A 17246-nucleotide genomic window follows, 5' to 3' on the forward strand; every position below is an offset into this window, starting at 1 on the left:
GGAATATCTAAGATGTCACGCTACACATGCTTGTTCTTTGCCTTCACTCTCCATTTCAGAATAGATCAATCTGTTAAATTGGATAGGCAAAATATGTCCAGAACAGCTCACTCTACCATAATTTTAATGGGCCAGATAGAAGAGGTTTTTGGAGATTTGTGTGCCGTCTGATACCTCAACTTCCTCTGTCTGTTCCCAACTTGTTTTGTTTGTGCCTTCATAAATTGTCTCTAATATAGCGATCACAAGCCAAGGACTCCCATGAGTTGGTGGGGATGTTTGACCTTTTCAGGGATCCTTTGACACATTTCAAACTGTTTCCTTTGTCCTGGGAGTTTTCTGCCATGCCAGAGCATACAAACAACATGTCCTGCCCAGCAGAGTCGATTTTGAATGATTAGCATCTTAATACCAGGCATGTTGACATGGGAGACGATACTGCAGATGGGCCATCTTTCTTGTCATGGATTTGACTATTAAAACATGAACTAAGATTATGGATTATTGGGGTCACAATTCCTATGCTCCAGTATGGTTCAGAGACTTGGAAAATCTACATCAATAGTCAAAGCACTAGAGAAATTACTTTTCAACTATTTACTTAATGCCTGATATTTGAATGTGTTCAGGACTGACATGCTTTCTGGTTATATTGTTTATTAATTGTTCAACTGGTTTGTCAGGAAAATTGAGCCCTATTCCGGATGAAGGGCTTTTGCCTGAAACGTCAATTTTCCCGCTCCTCGCATGCTGCCTGACCTCCTGAAATTTAAGAGTGACAGTTTCAGAGCTTTTGAATGCAGGTATACAAATCATAGTTAATGCCAATCGTGCCCTCCACGATTGTTTCTCACCACAGTTCCAGAGATAAAGACAATCCTAAAGGTCCCGTTATTACTCTCATTCTTAAAAAAAGAATTCCAAGAGTGCTGCTAGCATGGATCATATTTGTTGTCTATCCCGAGGTGACTGAGAAGTTGGTGGTGAACCTCCTTGAGCTGTTACAGTCTGTGTAGTTAAGCTACTTCCATGCAGCTTTTAGGTTGGCAATACCTGGATATGATCCAGCAAAGGTGAAGGAATGTCAAAATGTGTCTAATTCAGGATAGTGTCTCCTGAACACCACTGTTCTCATATGACTGCTTGCCCTTGACCTTCTAGAGGAAAGAATTTGAGAGATGTTTTTAAGACAATTTGCTGAGTTGGTGAACTACATCTTGCGTATGATATATCTTTCTGCCATGTGGCACTGTGAAAATGGTAGACAGTGTGCATGTTACAATAATAGAAGGAGTTTTAATCAACTTAGTTATTTTGTCCTGAATGATCTTGAGCTTCTGGAGTGATGTCATAACTGCACCACCCCTTCCAAGTGGAGAATACTTTATAATTTTAACTGTCCAAACAGGTTAATTCAGCTCTTAATTAAATTGAAATAAACCAATTTCTCTGGAAAAATTCTGGCAAATGACCTTAACGCTTAAATTTTGAAATTGTTCTGAAATTCAAGTAACAAAGGACAGGCCATTCAGAAGCTTGAGAAGTCACCATTACCCAGTAGGGGTCAAATGTCCAAGATCATGTTTGTAACTGGCTTTGAACAATCAAATTTCTTGCGTTAATGTCCTGGGAGATTGCAAATAAAAACAATGAAATGGGTGATTGGGAAATAATTGTGCACTATAGTTAGTTAATGACTGAACTTTAATTCAGACCTCACAGAGAAAACCAATGTAATTTCTTTTCAAATATGAAATGGCACTCCACTAATGGACTTAAATCTCAGTTAGACAAGAATTGATGATTGACTTGCCTAAATCTCAAAATTTCAGATATCATCTTTGACCCATCATTGATATAGGCGTCATTGCATTCCCCACCACTGTACTGGAACAGGAAGCCAATGCCACAGACATCATTATTGTGCCTCCATTGAATGATTGCTACTGAGTTGCTCATCACACTTTTTACTTCACTCACTACTTCATTTGCCACCCGGTTCATTATCTGACTAGCTGCCCCACTGATGCCTCATTGCCATTATCATCCACATTCCTTATTCTTCCCTCCTCATCTCCACCCTTCCACTTCACCACTGGGGAGTCGATAATAACAAGGCAGTAGGTTGTTGAATTAGCGTACAGCAGTAAGGGGTCCAGAGTTTGACAGCCAGTGAGATCGTGCATGGAGAAGTGAGTGACGCGGCAAATAGGGTGTCCAAGTGTTAGATATGGAAATGTGTTGCTGGAAAAGCGCAGCAGGTCAGGCAGCATCCAGGGAACAGGAGAATCGACGTTTCAGGCATTAGCCCTTCTTCAGGAAAGGGCTAATGCCCGAAACGTCGATTCTCCTGTTCCCTGGATGCTGCCTGACCTGCTGCGCTTTTCCAGCAACACATTTCCATCTCTGATCTCCAGCATCTGCAGACCTCACTTTCTCCTGTCCAAGTGTTAGGTGTGGGGCAGCAAGCAAAATGTGATCTCAGGATTATAAACTGGTGTTTTGGGATTCAATATTCTACAATAACTGCAATTCCTAACCGTGGTATTAGCTGGCAGAGTTAGAACACATAACATTCAAGACTGCGCTTTGCAGAACCATTTTTAAAACTTGGTCTAAAGACGTCTATCATGCAGGTGGACACTGCATTCTCCAACTCAATGAACACCCAAGTGTAGACCTGAGTGTGGAACATGGGCAGACAGTGAGGTACTATGATCCCCTGCAAGGCCTGCTGCGTGCACCTATTAATGGATACATTGGCCCAGCCCTGGAGTAAGCCCCAATCTTCTACTTAAGCTTGCAAAGAGAAGAATGCGACTGAAGTGATGTATTGGAAGTTAGCTGGCAGAGGAACTATACCCTCCAAGTCTGTTGTATTGCAAATTTGTATGTAGCAGGGCCTTGGTACTGGATACATCCTGGAGTAAGTGCCAGGAACAAACCTACCCTTAACTTCCACTACAGATCCAAGCAAAACAGTAGAGGTCTGATGGCAATGTCTTGTGATTTATCTGCGATTGGTAGGTACGTAGACAGTAGATAGGGAGACCGAGCTCCGTAAATGGCCACAAACTACAGCATAACATTGTCCACCCATAGAATTATGAAATGTAGAAAAAATTACAGATACCCCATTCCCACCAAATTTGCTGCCCTATGTAAGGAGGCTGCACTTGATTAAAGAAGGTAATTTCTTGTTCTTCCATGGTTGAAGGCAGGATCCTAGCTTGGGTAGTATCTCACAAAACAGACCAACTTCCACCATTAAGTCTATTATCACCTTCTCCCCCACACACATGCGCACACAACACACACCACCACACACACGTGACTAGGTGTTTCTGGACCCCAGGCTAATGTTTATCCTTGAGATGGCTCAGGAGTTTTCACTTTCAGCAGCCTTAGATTAGATTACTTACAGTGTGGAAACAGGCCCTTCGGCCGAACAAGTCCACACCGACCCGCCGAAGCGCACCCACCCAGACTCATTCCCCTACATTTACCCCTGCACCTAACACTACAGGCAATTTAGCGTGGCCAATTCACCTAACCTGCACATTTTTGGACTGTGGGAGGAAACCGGAGCACCCGGAGGAAACCCACGCAGACACTGGGAGAATGTGCAAACTCCACACAGTCAGTCGCCTGAGGCGGGAATTGAACCCGGGTCTCTGGCGCTGTGAGGCAGCAGTGCTAACCACTGTGCCACCGTGCCACCCCTTAGTATTGAAGGAAACGTGTATTGAAAGGGAGAAAAGAAAATGTGATCTCTTAGCGCTGAATTTCATACTGAGAACATTGAGGTTCAAACTGGTGTGAAGTAAATATTTGGTTGTTACTTTAGGTGGAAGACAAGTGCTTTAAAGGCACATTATCAGCAGATTGTTCAACATTCAACGGAAACTCATAATACGAAGGACACTGATGCAGTGAAGATTGCCCTCAACTCATGAATTGGATTGCAGCATTAACCACAATATTGGCCAGTTAGATTTATATGTCATACTATCTACTGTGTACTAAGATATATTGTTATTGTTTGTTGTACATAATTATATAAAGTGTTATAACTATTATGATTCTATGCTGAAATTAAAAACATAATTTCACTGTCAGTTCACTCTTAAAAAAGCATTTTGACAACTGGTGTTGAAGTTGAATATTAAACTATAAAAAATTATGTTTGGATTAATTATCTGTAATGAAAATTACTGAAAATTTCATGCCCATAATTATAACTTAGATCTTGGAAAATAATTTCATTTTTATCTTTTTCAAGAATTCTTCAGTAATAGAACAAACCCTGTCCCTTTCTCATCAACCATGTGGAACAATCCAATCTAGTTACCTCAGCAGGTTAGTGTAATCAAAGAACTGTGAATGCTGGAGATCTGAAACAAACAAAAATAGAAGCTGTTGAGGAAATTCAGCAGGTCTGGCAGCAATTAATGTTTTGGTCACTGAACTCAAAATGTCAACTCTGTTTCACTCCATAGGTGCTGCCTGGCCTGCTGAGTGTATCCATCAATTTGTGTTTGTGTTTGTTTTATTTCATCAGATTTGTTTTCTTCACTTGTGGAATATAGGTGTCAGTGGTTGGCCAGCATTTATTGCCCATCCCTAAATTGCCCTTGTAAAGATGGTGGTGAGCTGCCTTCCTGAATCGCTTTAGTTCCTGTTCTGTAGGTGGATCTACAACGCCAATGATGAGGGAGTTCTAGGATTTTGACCTTATGACAGTGAAGGAACGCCAATATATTTCCAAGTCAGTATGGTGGCTTCAAGGATGACTTGCAGGTGGTGATGTTCCCATGCATTTGCTGCCCTTGTCTTTCCAGAGCAGTTCTGAGTTTAGAAGATGCTTTCTAAGGATCCTTGGCCAATCTTTGCAGTGCATCTTGTAGTTAGCACACACCGCTATTATTGAGTGTCAATGACACAGGAAGTGTTTGTGAATGTGTTTCCAATCAAGCAAACTGCTTTGTCCTAGATGGCATTAAGTTCCTTGAGTGGTGTTGGCGCTGCACTCATCCAGGCAAGTGGATATATTCCATCACATTCTTGACTTGTTCCTTTTAGATTGTGGACAAGCTTTGAGGAGTCAAGAGGTGAGCTACCTCTGATCTGCTACCATAGCCACTGTATTTAAATTGCAAGTCCAGGTGAGCTTCTGGTGGATGGTAACCCCAGGATGCTAGTAGTTGGGGTTTCAGTGATGGTCATGTCTTTGAATGTCAAAAGATGGTGAGTTTGTTTGCTTATTGTTGGAGATGGTCACTGCCTCGCATTTATGTGATTAAAATGTTACCTGAACACTTGTCAGTCTAAGCTTTGATATTTTCCCAGATGTTGTGATGTTTGAATATGGAATGCTTCAGCATCTGAGGCGTTGCGAATAGTGCTGAACATTGAGCAAAATTCTGCAAACATTCCACTTCAGACCTTATGAAGTAGGAAATATCATTGATGAAGCAGCTGAAGGTAGCTGGGCTTAGCACACTCTCGTGAGGAACTCCTGCAGAGCTGTCCTGGAGCTGAGATGATTGGCCTCCAATAACCACAATCATCTTCCTATGTGTCAGGTATGACTCCAACGAGCAGAAAGTTTGCCCCAGTTTCCATTCATAGAAGTCATAGAATCTGGACAGTGTGGAAGCAGGCCATTTGACCTGAGTCGACACCGACCCTCTGAATAGCATCCCATCCAGTCAGATCCCCTACCCTATATCAGGAATCCTCTATTTACCATGGCTAATCCACCTAGACCTGGACACTATGGGGAATTGAACATGGCCAATCCACCTAACCTGTATATTTTTTGGAGGAAACTGAGCACCCTGAGGAAACCCATTGATTCCAGTTTTGCTACAGCTCCTTGATAACACAATTAGTCAAATGCAGTCTTGATGTCATGGGTTGTCACTCTCTTCTCATCTCTGCAATTCAGCTCTTTTGCCCATATTTGAACCAAGGATGAATGAGATCAATGGCTGAGTGCCCTTGCCAGAACCCAAACTGGGTATCAGTGCACAGGTTGTTACTAAGTAGGTGCTGCTTTATAGCACTCTTAACATCTTCCATCACTCTACTGGTGATCAAAAGTACACTGATGGGTGCTAATTAGCTGTGGTGGATTTGTCTGCTTTTTTGTACAGAACATACCTGGGCAATTATCCATATAATCAGATAGATGTCAGTGTTGTAGCTGGACTGGAGCAGCTTGTCTAGGGGAACAGTAAGTTCTGGAGCACAAGTCTTCTGTACCATTGCCAGAATGTTGTCAGGACCCATTGCCTTTGCAGTATCCACTGCCTCCAACTGCTTCTTCATATTGCATTAAGACTCATATTGGCTGAAGACTAACATCCATGATATTGAAGACCACTGCAGGAGGTCAAGATGAATCATCTGCTCAGCACTTCTGGCTGAAGATTGCTGAGAATGCCTTAGCCTTACTATTTGTACTGATGTGCTCAACTCTTCCATCATTGAGGATGGGGATATTTGTGGAGCCTTCTCCTCCAGTGAGTTGTTTAATTGTCCACTACTATTCATGACTGCACGTGGGAGGACTGCAGAGCTTAGATCTGTCTGTTACTTGCTTCTTATGCTGTTTGGCACGCAAGTAGTCCTGTTTGGTAGGTTCAGCATGTTGACATCTCATTTTGAGGTATGCCTGCACTCTCCATTGAACCAAGTTCATATCCTGGCTTGAATTTAATGGTTGAGTGGGGCAATATACCATGAGATTGCAGATTATGTTGAAGCATCATCCTGCTGCTGCTGATGGCCCATAATGTTTCATGGATGTCCAACCTTCAGTTACTCAATTGTGTTTGAATTCTTTCTCATTTAGCATGGTGATAGAGCCACACAACATAATAGAGGATATTCCCAATGTGAAGGAGGGATTTTGTCGCTACAAGAACTGTGCTGTGATCACTTTTACTGACACTGTCACAGACAAGGTGCATCTGCAACAACCAGATTGGTAAGGTGAGGTCGAGTATGTTTTTTTCCTTTTGTTGGTTTCCTCACCACCTGCCATGGACCCAGTCGAGCAGATGTGTCTTTTAGGACCCAACCAGCTCGCTCAGCGGTGCTTCCACTGAGCTACTTTCGGGACTTTGAAATCTCCCTCCGAGAGTACATTTTGCACAATTGCCACACTCAATGCTTCCTTCAAGTATTGTTCAAAATGGAGGAGTACTGATTCATCAGGGAGGTTTTATGAAGTTTAAATTATATTTGACTAATTTGCTATAATTCTTTGAAATGTACCAAACAATGTGGATAATGAGGATCCTGTAGATGTAGTACATCTAGGCATGAAGGTGATAAGGTGAAGCACAAAAGTTTAATATACAAGGTAAGGTTGCATGGGGTAAGGGATAATTTAGTAACTTGAATAGAGGATTGGCAAACCAGCAGAAAGCAAAGAAATGGAATAACATGCCAAAACTAGTTGACCCTAACTATTTACAATCTATATTAGTAACTTGGACACAGGAATAGAAAGTACTGTAGTGAAATTTGCAAATGACACTAAAATAAGTGGGAAGGTAAGTTGTCATGAAGAAATAAGAAATTTACAAATGGATATTGGATAGATTACTTGAATGGACCAAAATTTGACAGATAAAGTTTAACATGGATATCCATTTTGATCAGAGGAATAGGAAGGCAACTTACTATCTAAATGCCAGAGTGCTTTGGTGCAAAGGAATCTGTGTGTTCTCATGCATGACACACTGAAAACTAGTTAGCAGGTACAGCAGGTAATAGGAAGGAAAAAGTAGTGTTTTGGCATTTATTGTGAAATGAATAGCATATAACAATAGGGAAGAATTGTTGTAACTATACAAGACATTAGTGAGACTGCACCTGGAGTATTGTCAACATTTTTGACCCCTTTACTTGAGGAGGGATAAAGTTAAAATTTACGCAACACTAGGTCATAGTCCAATAGGTTTATTTGGAAGCATTAGCTTTCAGAGGCTGTTCCTTCATCAGATAGCTGTGGAGCAGGATCATAAGGCACAATTTATAGCAAAAGATTACAGAATCATGCAACTCAAACAATATATTGAACAAACCTAAATTGCTGTTAAGTCTTTCATCTTTTAGAATGGGTGCAGGTTTTGGTTCATTAATATGTAACTACCAGAACTTCATTCAAGTCGCAGTCTCTTGATAACAAGGTTTTTTTAAAAAAAAGTGTCATCTCAGCTCAGACAATGCACTAAAGGTGTGAAGTTAGAGTCTGTCTGTGACCCAATTTTGAGTAACTGTATAGGAGGCAGTTCAGAGAAGGTTCATTAGATTGATTCTAGAGATTAGGATATTGTCTCATGAAGAGAGATTGAGCAGTTTAGGCGTATACTCTCTGGAGTTTAGAAGAATGAGAGGAGATCTAATTTAGATATATATGGTGTTAAGGGAGTGACAAAGTAGATGTACAAAGGGTGTATTCTTATGTAGGGCAATCTAGAACAGTGCAGTCAGTATAAAAATCTCTACAGCCAAAGATTTGGGCCCATTTACCTGGGAGTTGGAGCTGGGGGAGAAGTGCATGGAGTGGTGAGTATAAGAACTTGATATAAATTTACTTGTTCTGAAGTAGGGAAAGAAAACTGAAGTTATGTGACAGGAAAAGAATGACCTGTTGGTTTTGTATTCTATTCATTGAAGGTTGAGGGTATCACTGGTTAGGACAGCATTTATTGCCCATCCCTAATTACCCAGTGGGCAATGGTTTCATGATCATATTAGACTATTATTTCCAGATTATGATTGAATTCAAATTCCATCATCTGACATGGCAGGTTTCAAACACAGGTCCTCAGGAAATTATCTGGATTAATAGATTAACAGTTCAGCGGTAACACCACGAGGCTGTTGCCTTCTCAATGGGCTGGTAAGGGAACTAATTTTAGGAACACTGCTTAAATTGCAGTTATTTTTAAAAGTGTCAACTTATTTAGTAATAAAGTTAACTAGTAAGACTAGTTATGAAGTTTAAATTATGGCAGGCAATGGCAGCTGAGTGGAATATGTGTTCTGTCATGTAGGGAGTCACAGGTTCTACCACCATGTAGGATGACCATGTGCGCAGGAAATGCTTCCAACGCCACAGATTAGAGCTCAGGATTTCACAGTTTGAGCAGCGGCATATCCATGAGGCTGAGAAGTAAATGGATAGCACAATTAGAGAGGTGGTTACACCACAACTGAATGAACTGGAGGAAAGAGAAGAATGGGTAACCACCAGCCAATCAAACAGGAACAGACAGGTAACTCAGAAGTCCCTTGTGATCCTGCTTACAAATCCGTCTTCCATTTTGAAAACTGAGGAGGTTGGTAATGCAAGGGTGTGCAGTCAGAGCCAGGCGTCTGGCACCAGAGCAGCCTGACTGCATAGGAGGAGAGGAAGAAGAAAGCAGGAGCATCAGACATCACTTTAGGATGATGGCTTGCCTCCCTGGTGGCAGGGCCAGGGATGTCACTGAATGGCTGCAGGGCATCCTGAAGGGGGAGGTGATAAAACAGAGGTCATTGTGCATATTGGTACCAATGATATAGATAGAACAAGGGTTGAGGTCTTAAATGAAGTCTTCAGAAAGCTAGGCAATAAGTTGAGAAGCAGGACCTTAAAGGCTGTATGTGCTACGAGTACAGAAATAAGAGAACAGACCAGACGAATGCATGGCTCAACATGGAAAATTTTAGATTCCTAAATCACTGGGACCATTTCAGGGGAAGTGGGACCTCAAAAAGCAGATGGTCTGCATCTGGACCAGAACAGGACTAACTTCCTTGCAGGAGGGTTTGCTAGTATTGTTGGGAGAAATTTAAATAAATTTAGCAGGGGCAAGAAACACTGTACATTAGTTCAATAGTGACACTGAATAACTTAGAAGAAAAACCTAAGCAGCGCACTTTCAGTCACGTGATGTCTCAAAATGCAAGGTGAAGCTGGATGGCCTCTACTTATAATGACAGGAATATTAGAGGTAAGACAGATGAGTTAAGGGTATAGATTGACACATGGAATTGTGATGTTGTCATCACAGAGACATAGTTGAGGGAGGGTCAAGAATGGCAACAGAACATTCTGGAGTATAGGATCTTCAGGCAAGACAGTGAAGGGTATTGCATTACTAGTTAGGGAGTCAATTACTGAAGTAAGGAGGTATGATATCTTGGAAGGGTCATCAAATGAAGCTTTGTGAGTAGAATCTAGGAATAAAAAGGTGGCAGTCATGTTATTGGGAGTGAATTACATGTCCCTAAACAGGCAGCAGGTAATTGAGGAGCAGATATATAGTTAATTCACTAAGGCATGTAAAAAGAATAATATGGTAATTATTTTAGAATATTTCTACTACCCCAAACTTAATTGGAATAATTATAGTGTAAAAGGGCTTAGAGGAGGCAGATTTCTTGAAGTGTATACAGGAGAGTCTTTTAAGTCAACACTTAGATGGTCTTACAAAGGATGATGCAGTGCTGGACCTATTTCTGAGGAGAAGATCTGTTCGAGGCAACAGTGGAGGAACAGTTTCGTGATAGTGACCATGGCACTGTATATTTTAGGTTTGTTACGGAAAAGAGATGGGTGTTTGTAAAAAGAAAATAATTTTGGATTGGGTAAGGCAGAGTTTTGTTAGAATAAAGCAGGATCTGCCCAAAATAAACCAAGAACAGCCTCTTGAGGGTAAATTGACACAACAGTGAGAGGCATTCAGAAAGGTGCTTCAGGATGAAATGTAGGTGAAAAAGGTCCAGAGAACATTAGATGTCTAGGAAGACACAACACTAAAAAAAAAGGAACAGAGAGATATATATAACAGAAAGAAAGGAAGCAAAACAATAGAGGCTGTAAAGGAATATAGAATATAAAGGGGGGAATGCAAAAAAGCAACGAAGAGAGCAAAGAGAGTGCCCAAAAAGATGCTGGAAGACAAGATTAGGGACAATACCACGATATTCTATAAGTATATCAAAGGAAGAAGACTATCCTGAGAAAGAGTAGGGCTTATTAGAGACCAAGGAGACAATGTGTGTGTGAAGTCAGATGTGATTGGTAGAATGTTAAATGAATATTGACATCTGTCTTTATTCAGGTGAAGGAAGATGTGTCTGCAGAATTCATGAAAATGGACTGTGAAATTCTTGAGCAGATTAACATAAGAAGCGAGGAGGTATTGGAAGTTTTGGCAGATTTAAAAGTGGACAAATCCCCAGGTCCAGATGAGTTATATCTCAGGCTGCTCTGGGAGACCAGGAAAGACATTGCAGGGGTGCTGACCCCAATTTTTAAATTGTCTCTGGCCACAGGGTAGATGTCAGAGGACAGGAGGACAGCTAATGTGGCTAATGTGGTCCTACCTCACAAGAAGGGTGGTAGAGATAGACAAGGGAACTATAGTCTCTCATTACTGTTAGGGAAACTAATGGAGGAACTAGTGAGGGAAAAATTAATCACTATTTAGAGAGGCAAGGTATGATTAGGGACAATCAGTATGGCTTTGTCAGCAGCAAGTCACGCCTGACAAACAGTTTGGATTTTTCAAGGAAGTGACCAACTATTTAGTAGTTAAGGGTAAGGTAGTCGGTATAATTTAAATGGATTTCAGCATAGCCTTTGACAGGGTCCCATATGGGAGATGGATAAAGAAAGTAAATGCTCAAGGGATCCAATTTAACTTAGCAAGTTGGATCCAAAATTGGCTTAGTGACAGGGGACAAAGGGTGACAGTAGAAGGTTGTTTGCATGACTGGAGCCAGTGACGTACCACAGGGATCAGTGCTGGGTCCCTCTCTATTTGTGCTATTCATAAATGATATTGATAAGAATGTGGTGGGGGGAGATGATAAGTAAGTTGGCGGATGAAACAATGATTGGTTCGGTGGTTGACAAGTGAGGAGGAAAGTCTTAGCTCACCAGAGGATATAAATGAATTGGTCAGATGGTATTTAACCCTGATAAATCTGAGGAGATGTACTTTGGAGGAAAAAACAAGACAAGGGAGTATTCAATTAGGAGAACGTGAGGACTGCAGATGCTAGAGAAGGGCTTATGCCCGAAACATCAATTCTCCTGCTCCTTGGATGCTGCCTGACCTGCTGCGCTTTTCCAGCAACACATTTTTCAGCAAGGGAGTATTCAATGACTATCAAGACATGAGGAAGCTCAGGAAAGAGAGAGATCTTGGGGTGCTCATCCATAGATCTCTGAAAATGACAGGAGAGGTTAAAAGGATAGTTAAGGCATATGGGATGCTTGATTTTACTGGGCATAGTATAGGTCATAAGAGCAGGGAGGTAATGTTGGAGTTGTACAAAACTTTGGTTAGATCACAACTGGAGTACTGTGTGCAATACTATGGGAATGATGTGATTGTACAGGAGAGGATGTAAAGGAAATTCACCAGGAAGTTGGTGCAGAACAGAGCATTTCAGCAATGAAGAGAGGCTGGATAAGCTCAGATTGTTTTCTTTGGAGGAATGAATGTTGAAAGGGGACCCGTCAGAGCTGCATAAGATTATGAGGCACATAGACTGGGCGAATATAAAGTGATCGTGCTGATTCGTCTAAGGATCAATAACAAGAGTGCATAATTTTATTATGCATGATGGCATGGTGGCTCAGTGGTTAATACTGCTGCCTCACAGTACCAGGGACCTGGGATTGATTCCAGCCTCCGGCAACTGTGTGTATGCAGTTTGCACGTTCTCCCTTTGTCTGCATGGGTTTCCTCCGGGTGTTCTGGTTTCCTCCCACCAATTGGCCATGCTAAATTGCCCATCATGCTCAGTGATGTGTAGGTTGGTGCATTAGTCAGGGGTAAGTATAAGGTAGGGGGAATGGTCTGGGTGGGTGACTCTTTGGAAGGTTGGTGTGGACTTGTTGGGCTGAAGGGCCCGTTTCCACGCTGTAGGGATTCTATAATTTTAAAGTGCAAATCAGGAGGTTTGGAGGGGATTTGAGGAAAAGCTTTTTCATCCAGAGGGTGTTGGAAGTCTGGAATGTACTGCCTGGGAGGACAGTTGAAGTGGGTAATCTCAACTTTTAAGAAGTACTCAAAGTGTTACAGCATTAAAAGCTATGGATTTAGTTTGGGAAAGTTGGACTAGTCTAAGTCATGGTATAACTTTGACAATGCAGACTCAATGAGCTGAAAGACGTCTTCTATACTCTTAAAATTCTAAAGTTTTAATGTAAGGGATAGATTTAAAACAGAGACAAGAAGAAATTACACTGCCCCAGAGTGTGGTTAATTAGTAACTTAATTGAAGGGTTATGGAGAATGGGCAGGAAAGTAGAGTTGAGGCCTAACTGAGATCAGCCATGATCATATTAAATGGCGAGTAGGCTCAAAGGGCTAAATTGCTTCCTCCTGCTCCCAGTTCTTATGTTCCCCTGAGTTTATCTTCTCCAGCAAGTGATTCCCACCTATCAGTGCAAATATTGCATTTTTTAAGGAGGCTTTCAAGGTTTCCTTTTGTGTTTCCTCTGTTCTCCCAGTGAATGCTTACCATTGTAGAGCACAGAGTAGAGCACTTGTTCAGGGAATCTTGTGTCAAACATGTGGACAATGTAGCCATCCCATCACAGCTGACTGTGTGTGACCAGTGCCTCAATACTAGGGGTACTGGCATAGGAGAGGATGCTCAGGTTGATAAGCATAGTCTGTCATTGGATTTGCAGGATTTTACAAAGGTAGTACTGGTGATAACTCTCCAGGGATTTGAGGTATCTGCTGTACATGATTCATGTTTCTGATACAAACAGAAGGTTTGGGACCACAGCTGTTCTGTCAACCATGAGCTTGCTGGTGGGTTTGAGATCTTGGATATCAAATACTCTCTGTTCCCCAGATGTCCAAAATATATTGGCACATTGGAGTCACTTTTGGATCTCATTGTCAATGTCTGCTCACACTAAGAGGTTTAGGGAAATGATTCATGTTGCCAGGGTCTTGCTGGAGACATTGATGGTTAAGGTGTAGTGTTGTGTGGCAGGAATGCACTATTTGAGAACCTTTGTTTTCTGAACAATTAGTATGAGACTCATCTTACCATCTTCCTCGGTGAACGTGGAGAAAAGCATTGGTGAGATGATACAGTCCTGCTTGACCCCAGTTTGCACTGGTATTGGATCTGTGATGGATACATTGGTGAGAATCACAGCTTGCATGTCATCACGAAGCAGGTGGAGAATAGCTACAAATTTCTGTGGGCAGACAAATTTAAGGAGGCTATTCCACAAACCCTCACAGTTGACAGATTCAAAGGCCTTTGTGTCTATTGAAGAAGGCCATATATGGAGGTTGGTGCTATTCTGCGCTTTTTCTTAGATTTGGCCACGCATTGAAAACCATGCCTCTTGATGAACAGAAGCTGTATTGAGAATCTGAGGTGACAGTTGAAGAGGATTCTTGTGACCTTCCCTTTGGTGGACAGTCCAGAAATAGATTAGCTAGGTGACCCGATTGTGATGCAAAGTGATGCCAACAGCGTGGGTTCAATTCCTGCATCAGCTGTGGTTACCATGTAGACCTTGCCTTCTCAACCTTACACCTTTTGCCTGAGGCATGGTGAGCCTCAAGCTAAACTCCCCAGCAGTCATCTCTCTCCAAATAGAGAACTACTTAGAAAAAGAGAGCATCCCGAAGACAGTCAGCACCTCTTAATCAATAGTCTGCTCAAAGACACCCTGTCTGGGTTGCCAGGGCCACCCAGTTCCTGACTTCATTGCAGCCTTGGTTCAAACATGGATGAAAGAAATGAATTCCAGAGGCGCTGTGACAGTGATTGTCCTTGACATCAAGGCTGCATTTGACCTCGTGTGGCATCAAGGACCCCGAGAAAAGTTGGAGTTAATGAGAATCAGGAGAAAATCTCTCCACTGGTTGAAGTCATACCTGGCATAAAGAAAGATGGTTTTGGTTGTTGGAGGTCGGCATCTCAGCTGCAGGATATCGCTGAAGAAATTCCTCAGGATTATGTCCTAGGGCACAACCACCTTCAGCCACTTCAAAATGACTTTCCCTCCACAATAACGTCAAAAGTGGGGATGTCTTCTGATGTAGAGCATGTTTCATGACTCAGATACTGAAGCAGTTTGGGCCCAAATGCAATAAGACCATTAATAATATCCAAGGTTGGGCTGAAAAGTGATAAGTAACATTTGCACCACACAAATACCTGACAATAATCATCTAACAAACTAACCATTGTACCTAACATTCAATGGCATAACCATCACTTAATCTCCCATTATCAAATTTGTGGCTACCTTTGCACAAAAATTGAACTGAACAAGTTATATAAATACAATATCTGCATGTTAATGAGATGTTAGGAATCTTGCAACAAGTAACTCACCTGACTCACCAAAGCCTGTCCACATCAACAAGGCACAAGTCAAGAGCGTGATGGAATACTCTCCATTGCTTGGATGAGTGCAACTCCAAGAACACTCATGAAACTTGACACCATCCAGGATAAAAATGTTTGCATGATTGGCGCTGCATCCACAAACATCCAATCCTCCCACCATTTGGCGCACAGCAGTGTATACCAGAAATTCACCAAAGGTCATTAAGCCGAACATTTTAAACACATAACCACCTGCTTCTAGAGGAACAAGGGCAGCAGATACATGGGAACAAGTTTTCCCATCCCACTCCACCCTAACAAGCAACTAACCATCCAAAATCAGAAATATGATGCTTTCAGGTACATGGGCTGCAGAATATCAATAAGGTAGGTCATTACCATCTTCTAAAGGGCAACAAATGCTGGCTTAAATGAATAAAAAAAAGAAGTAATGGTAGTGTCTTTACCCTTGGTCCCAAAGACCTTTGAAATATATATATATGCTGCTGTTGTGCTTTCAGGATAACTGGTCAAGCTTTGTCTGCCTTACAGTTGTTTTTATGTATTGAGAGTTCATTTTATATCTGTAGCAGGGGACCATATTTTCTTCTATTTTGTGAGAGCTCTTTGGTTTTGGGTACTAGCTTACTTTCATCAATATTTTCTGTTGCTGAGTGTTTTCGATGCTTCTTGCATCACTATATTCATGTGAAATCAGTCGGCTTATATAGACTTTGATGTTGGTCTGCTTTCAATAACACTGTTGTGATTTTGCAACTAAGCATGTCAGCTACTTGGTTACAAACTTGCAAGTTACTAAATTTCTGAGTTTATACTGATGAAAGTGATACGATCATCTACAGCTGCGTAGTCTCAACATATGATTTAGATGAAATAAAAATAACCAAATGAAATATGAAAATGTCAATAATTGTGGCACTCCTTCTTGCAGTATACGGTCACGGTGGTTGTAATATATGAGTTGTGGCAGCACAGGCACAGTGGGAGAGCTGTGGGATCCCTGCTTGGAGGCTAAAGCATCTACTCAGAACATGACCTTTGATCCTATCTTCCCACCAAATTTAGGTGAGATAGGCCCAAATCCTCTGAGGCATTTGTCAAAAAAAACACACTGACTGACATTTTTCATGTGTGTCTGCAAATGCAAAAGTTTCAGCACTGTTTATAATTTGAAACTTAATGCAGGAACCCAAATATCTATTGTAAAAAATATCAGAACACTTGGGAACAATTAATAGGATTATACAAGGTCAGCATGGATTTGTGAAAGGGAAATCATGCCTAACTAATCTACTGGCATTTTTAGAATGTAATTAGTAAAGTAGATGAGAGGTAATTGGTGGAAATGATGTATTTAGATTTCAAGAAGGCTTTTGATAGGATCCCACATAAGAGGATATGGTAGTGGTCAAAATTAAAGTGCATGGCATTGAAAGTAATGTACTGGCAAGGATTGAAAATTGGTTGATAGTTCGGAAACAGAGATGGTTCCTTTTCCGGGTGGCAACTGGTGACTAATGGTTTACCCCTGGGATCAGTGCTTGGGCCCCAAATATTCAAGATGTGTTTAAATGACTTGGATGAGGGAACCAAATGCTATATTTCCAAGTTTGCTGACAGTACAAAACTAAGATGCGCAATCTCAACATTTGAGTTAGATGAAACAAAAACACAAAAATCCTAGAGGAAATATGTTGCAAATTTTACAAGGATGTAAATCTTTTACAAAGATTTACAAGGATGTTGCCAGGGTTGGAGGATTTGAGCATTAGGGAGAGGTTGATTAGGTTAGGGCTGTTTTCCCTGCAATGTCAGAGGCTGAGGGGTGACATTAT

General features: G+C 41.4%; 1 protein-coding gene across 1 annotated transcript in view; it reads left to right on the forward strand.

Moving 5' to 3' along the window:
* Positions 1–17246, forward strand: part of LOC122552970 (solute carrier family 22 member 2-like) — a 65325-nt gene extending 48079 nt beyond the window's left edge. The window contains exon 11 of the mRNA XM_043696294.2: positions 3848–17246. Within this exon, the coding sequence (XP_043552229.1) occupies positions 3848–3956 (109 nt within the window). The 3' untranslated portion in view covers positions 3957–17246. The remainder of the gene's footprint in view (positions 1–3847) is intronic.

The sequence above is a fragment of the Chiloscyllium plagiosum genome, unplaced genomic scaffold (genome assembly GCF_037043375.1).
Source record: "Chiloscyllium plagiosum isolate Xiang-an unplaced genomic scaffold, Cpla_swu_hap1 HiC_scaffold_10, whole genome shotgun sequence".
In the NCBI taxonomy this organism is placed as follows: Eukaryota; Metazoa; Chordata; class Chondrichthyes; order Orectolobiformes; family Hemiscylliidae; genus Chiloscyllium; species Chiloscyllium plagiosum.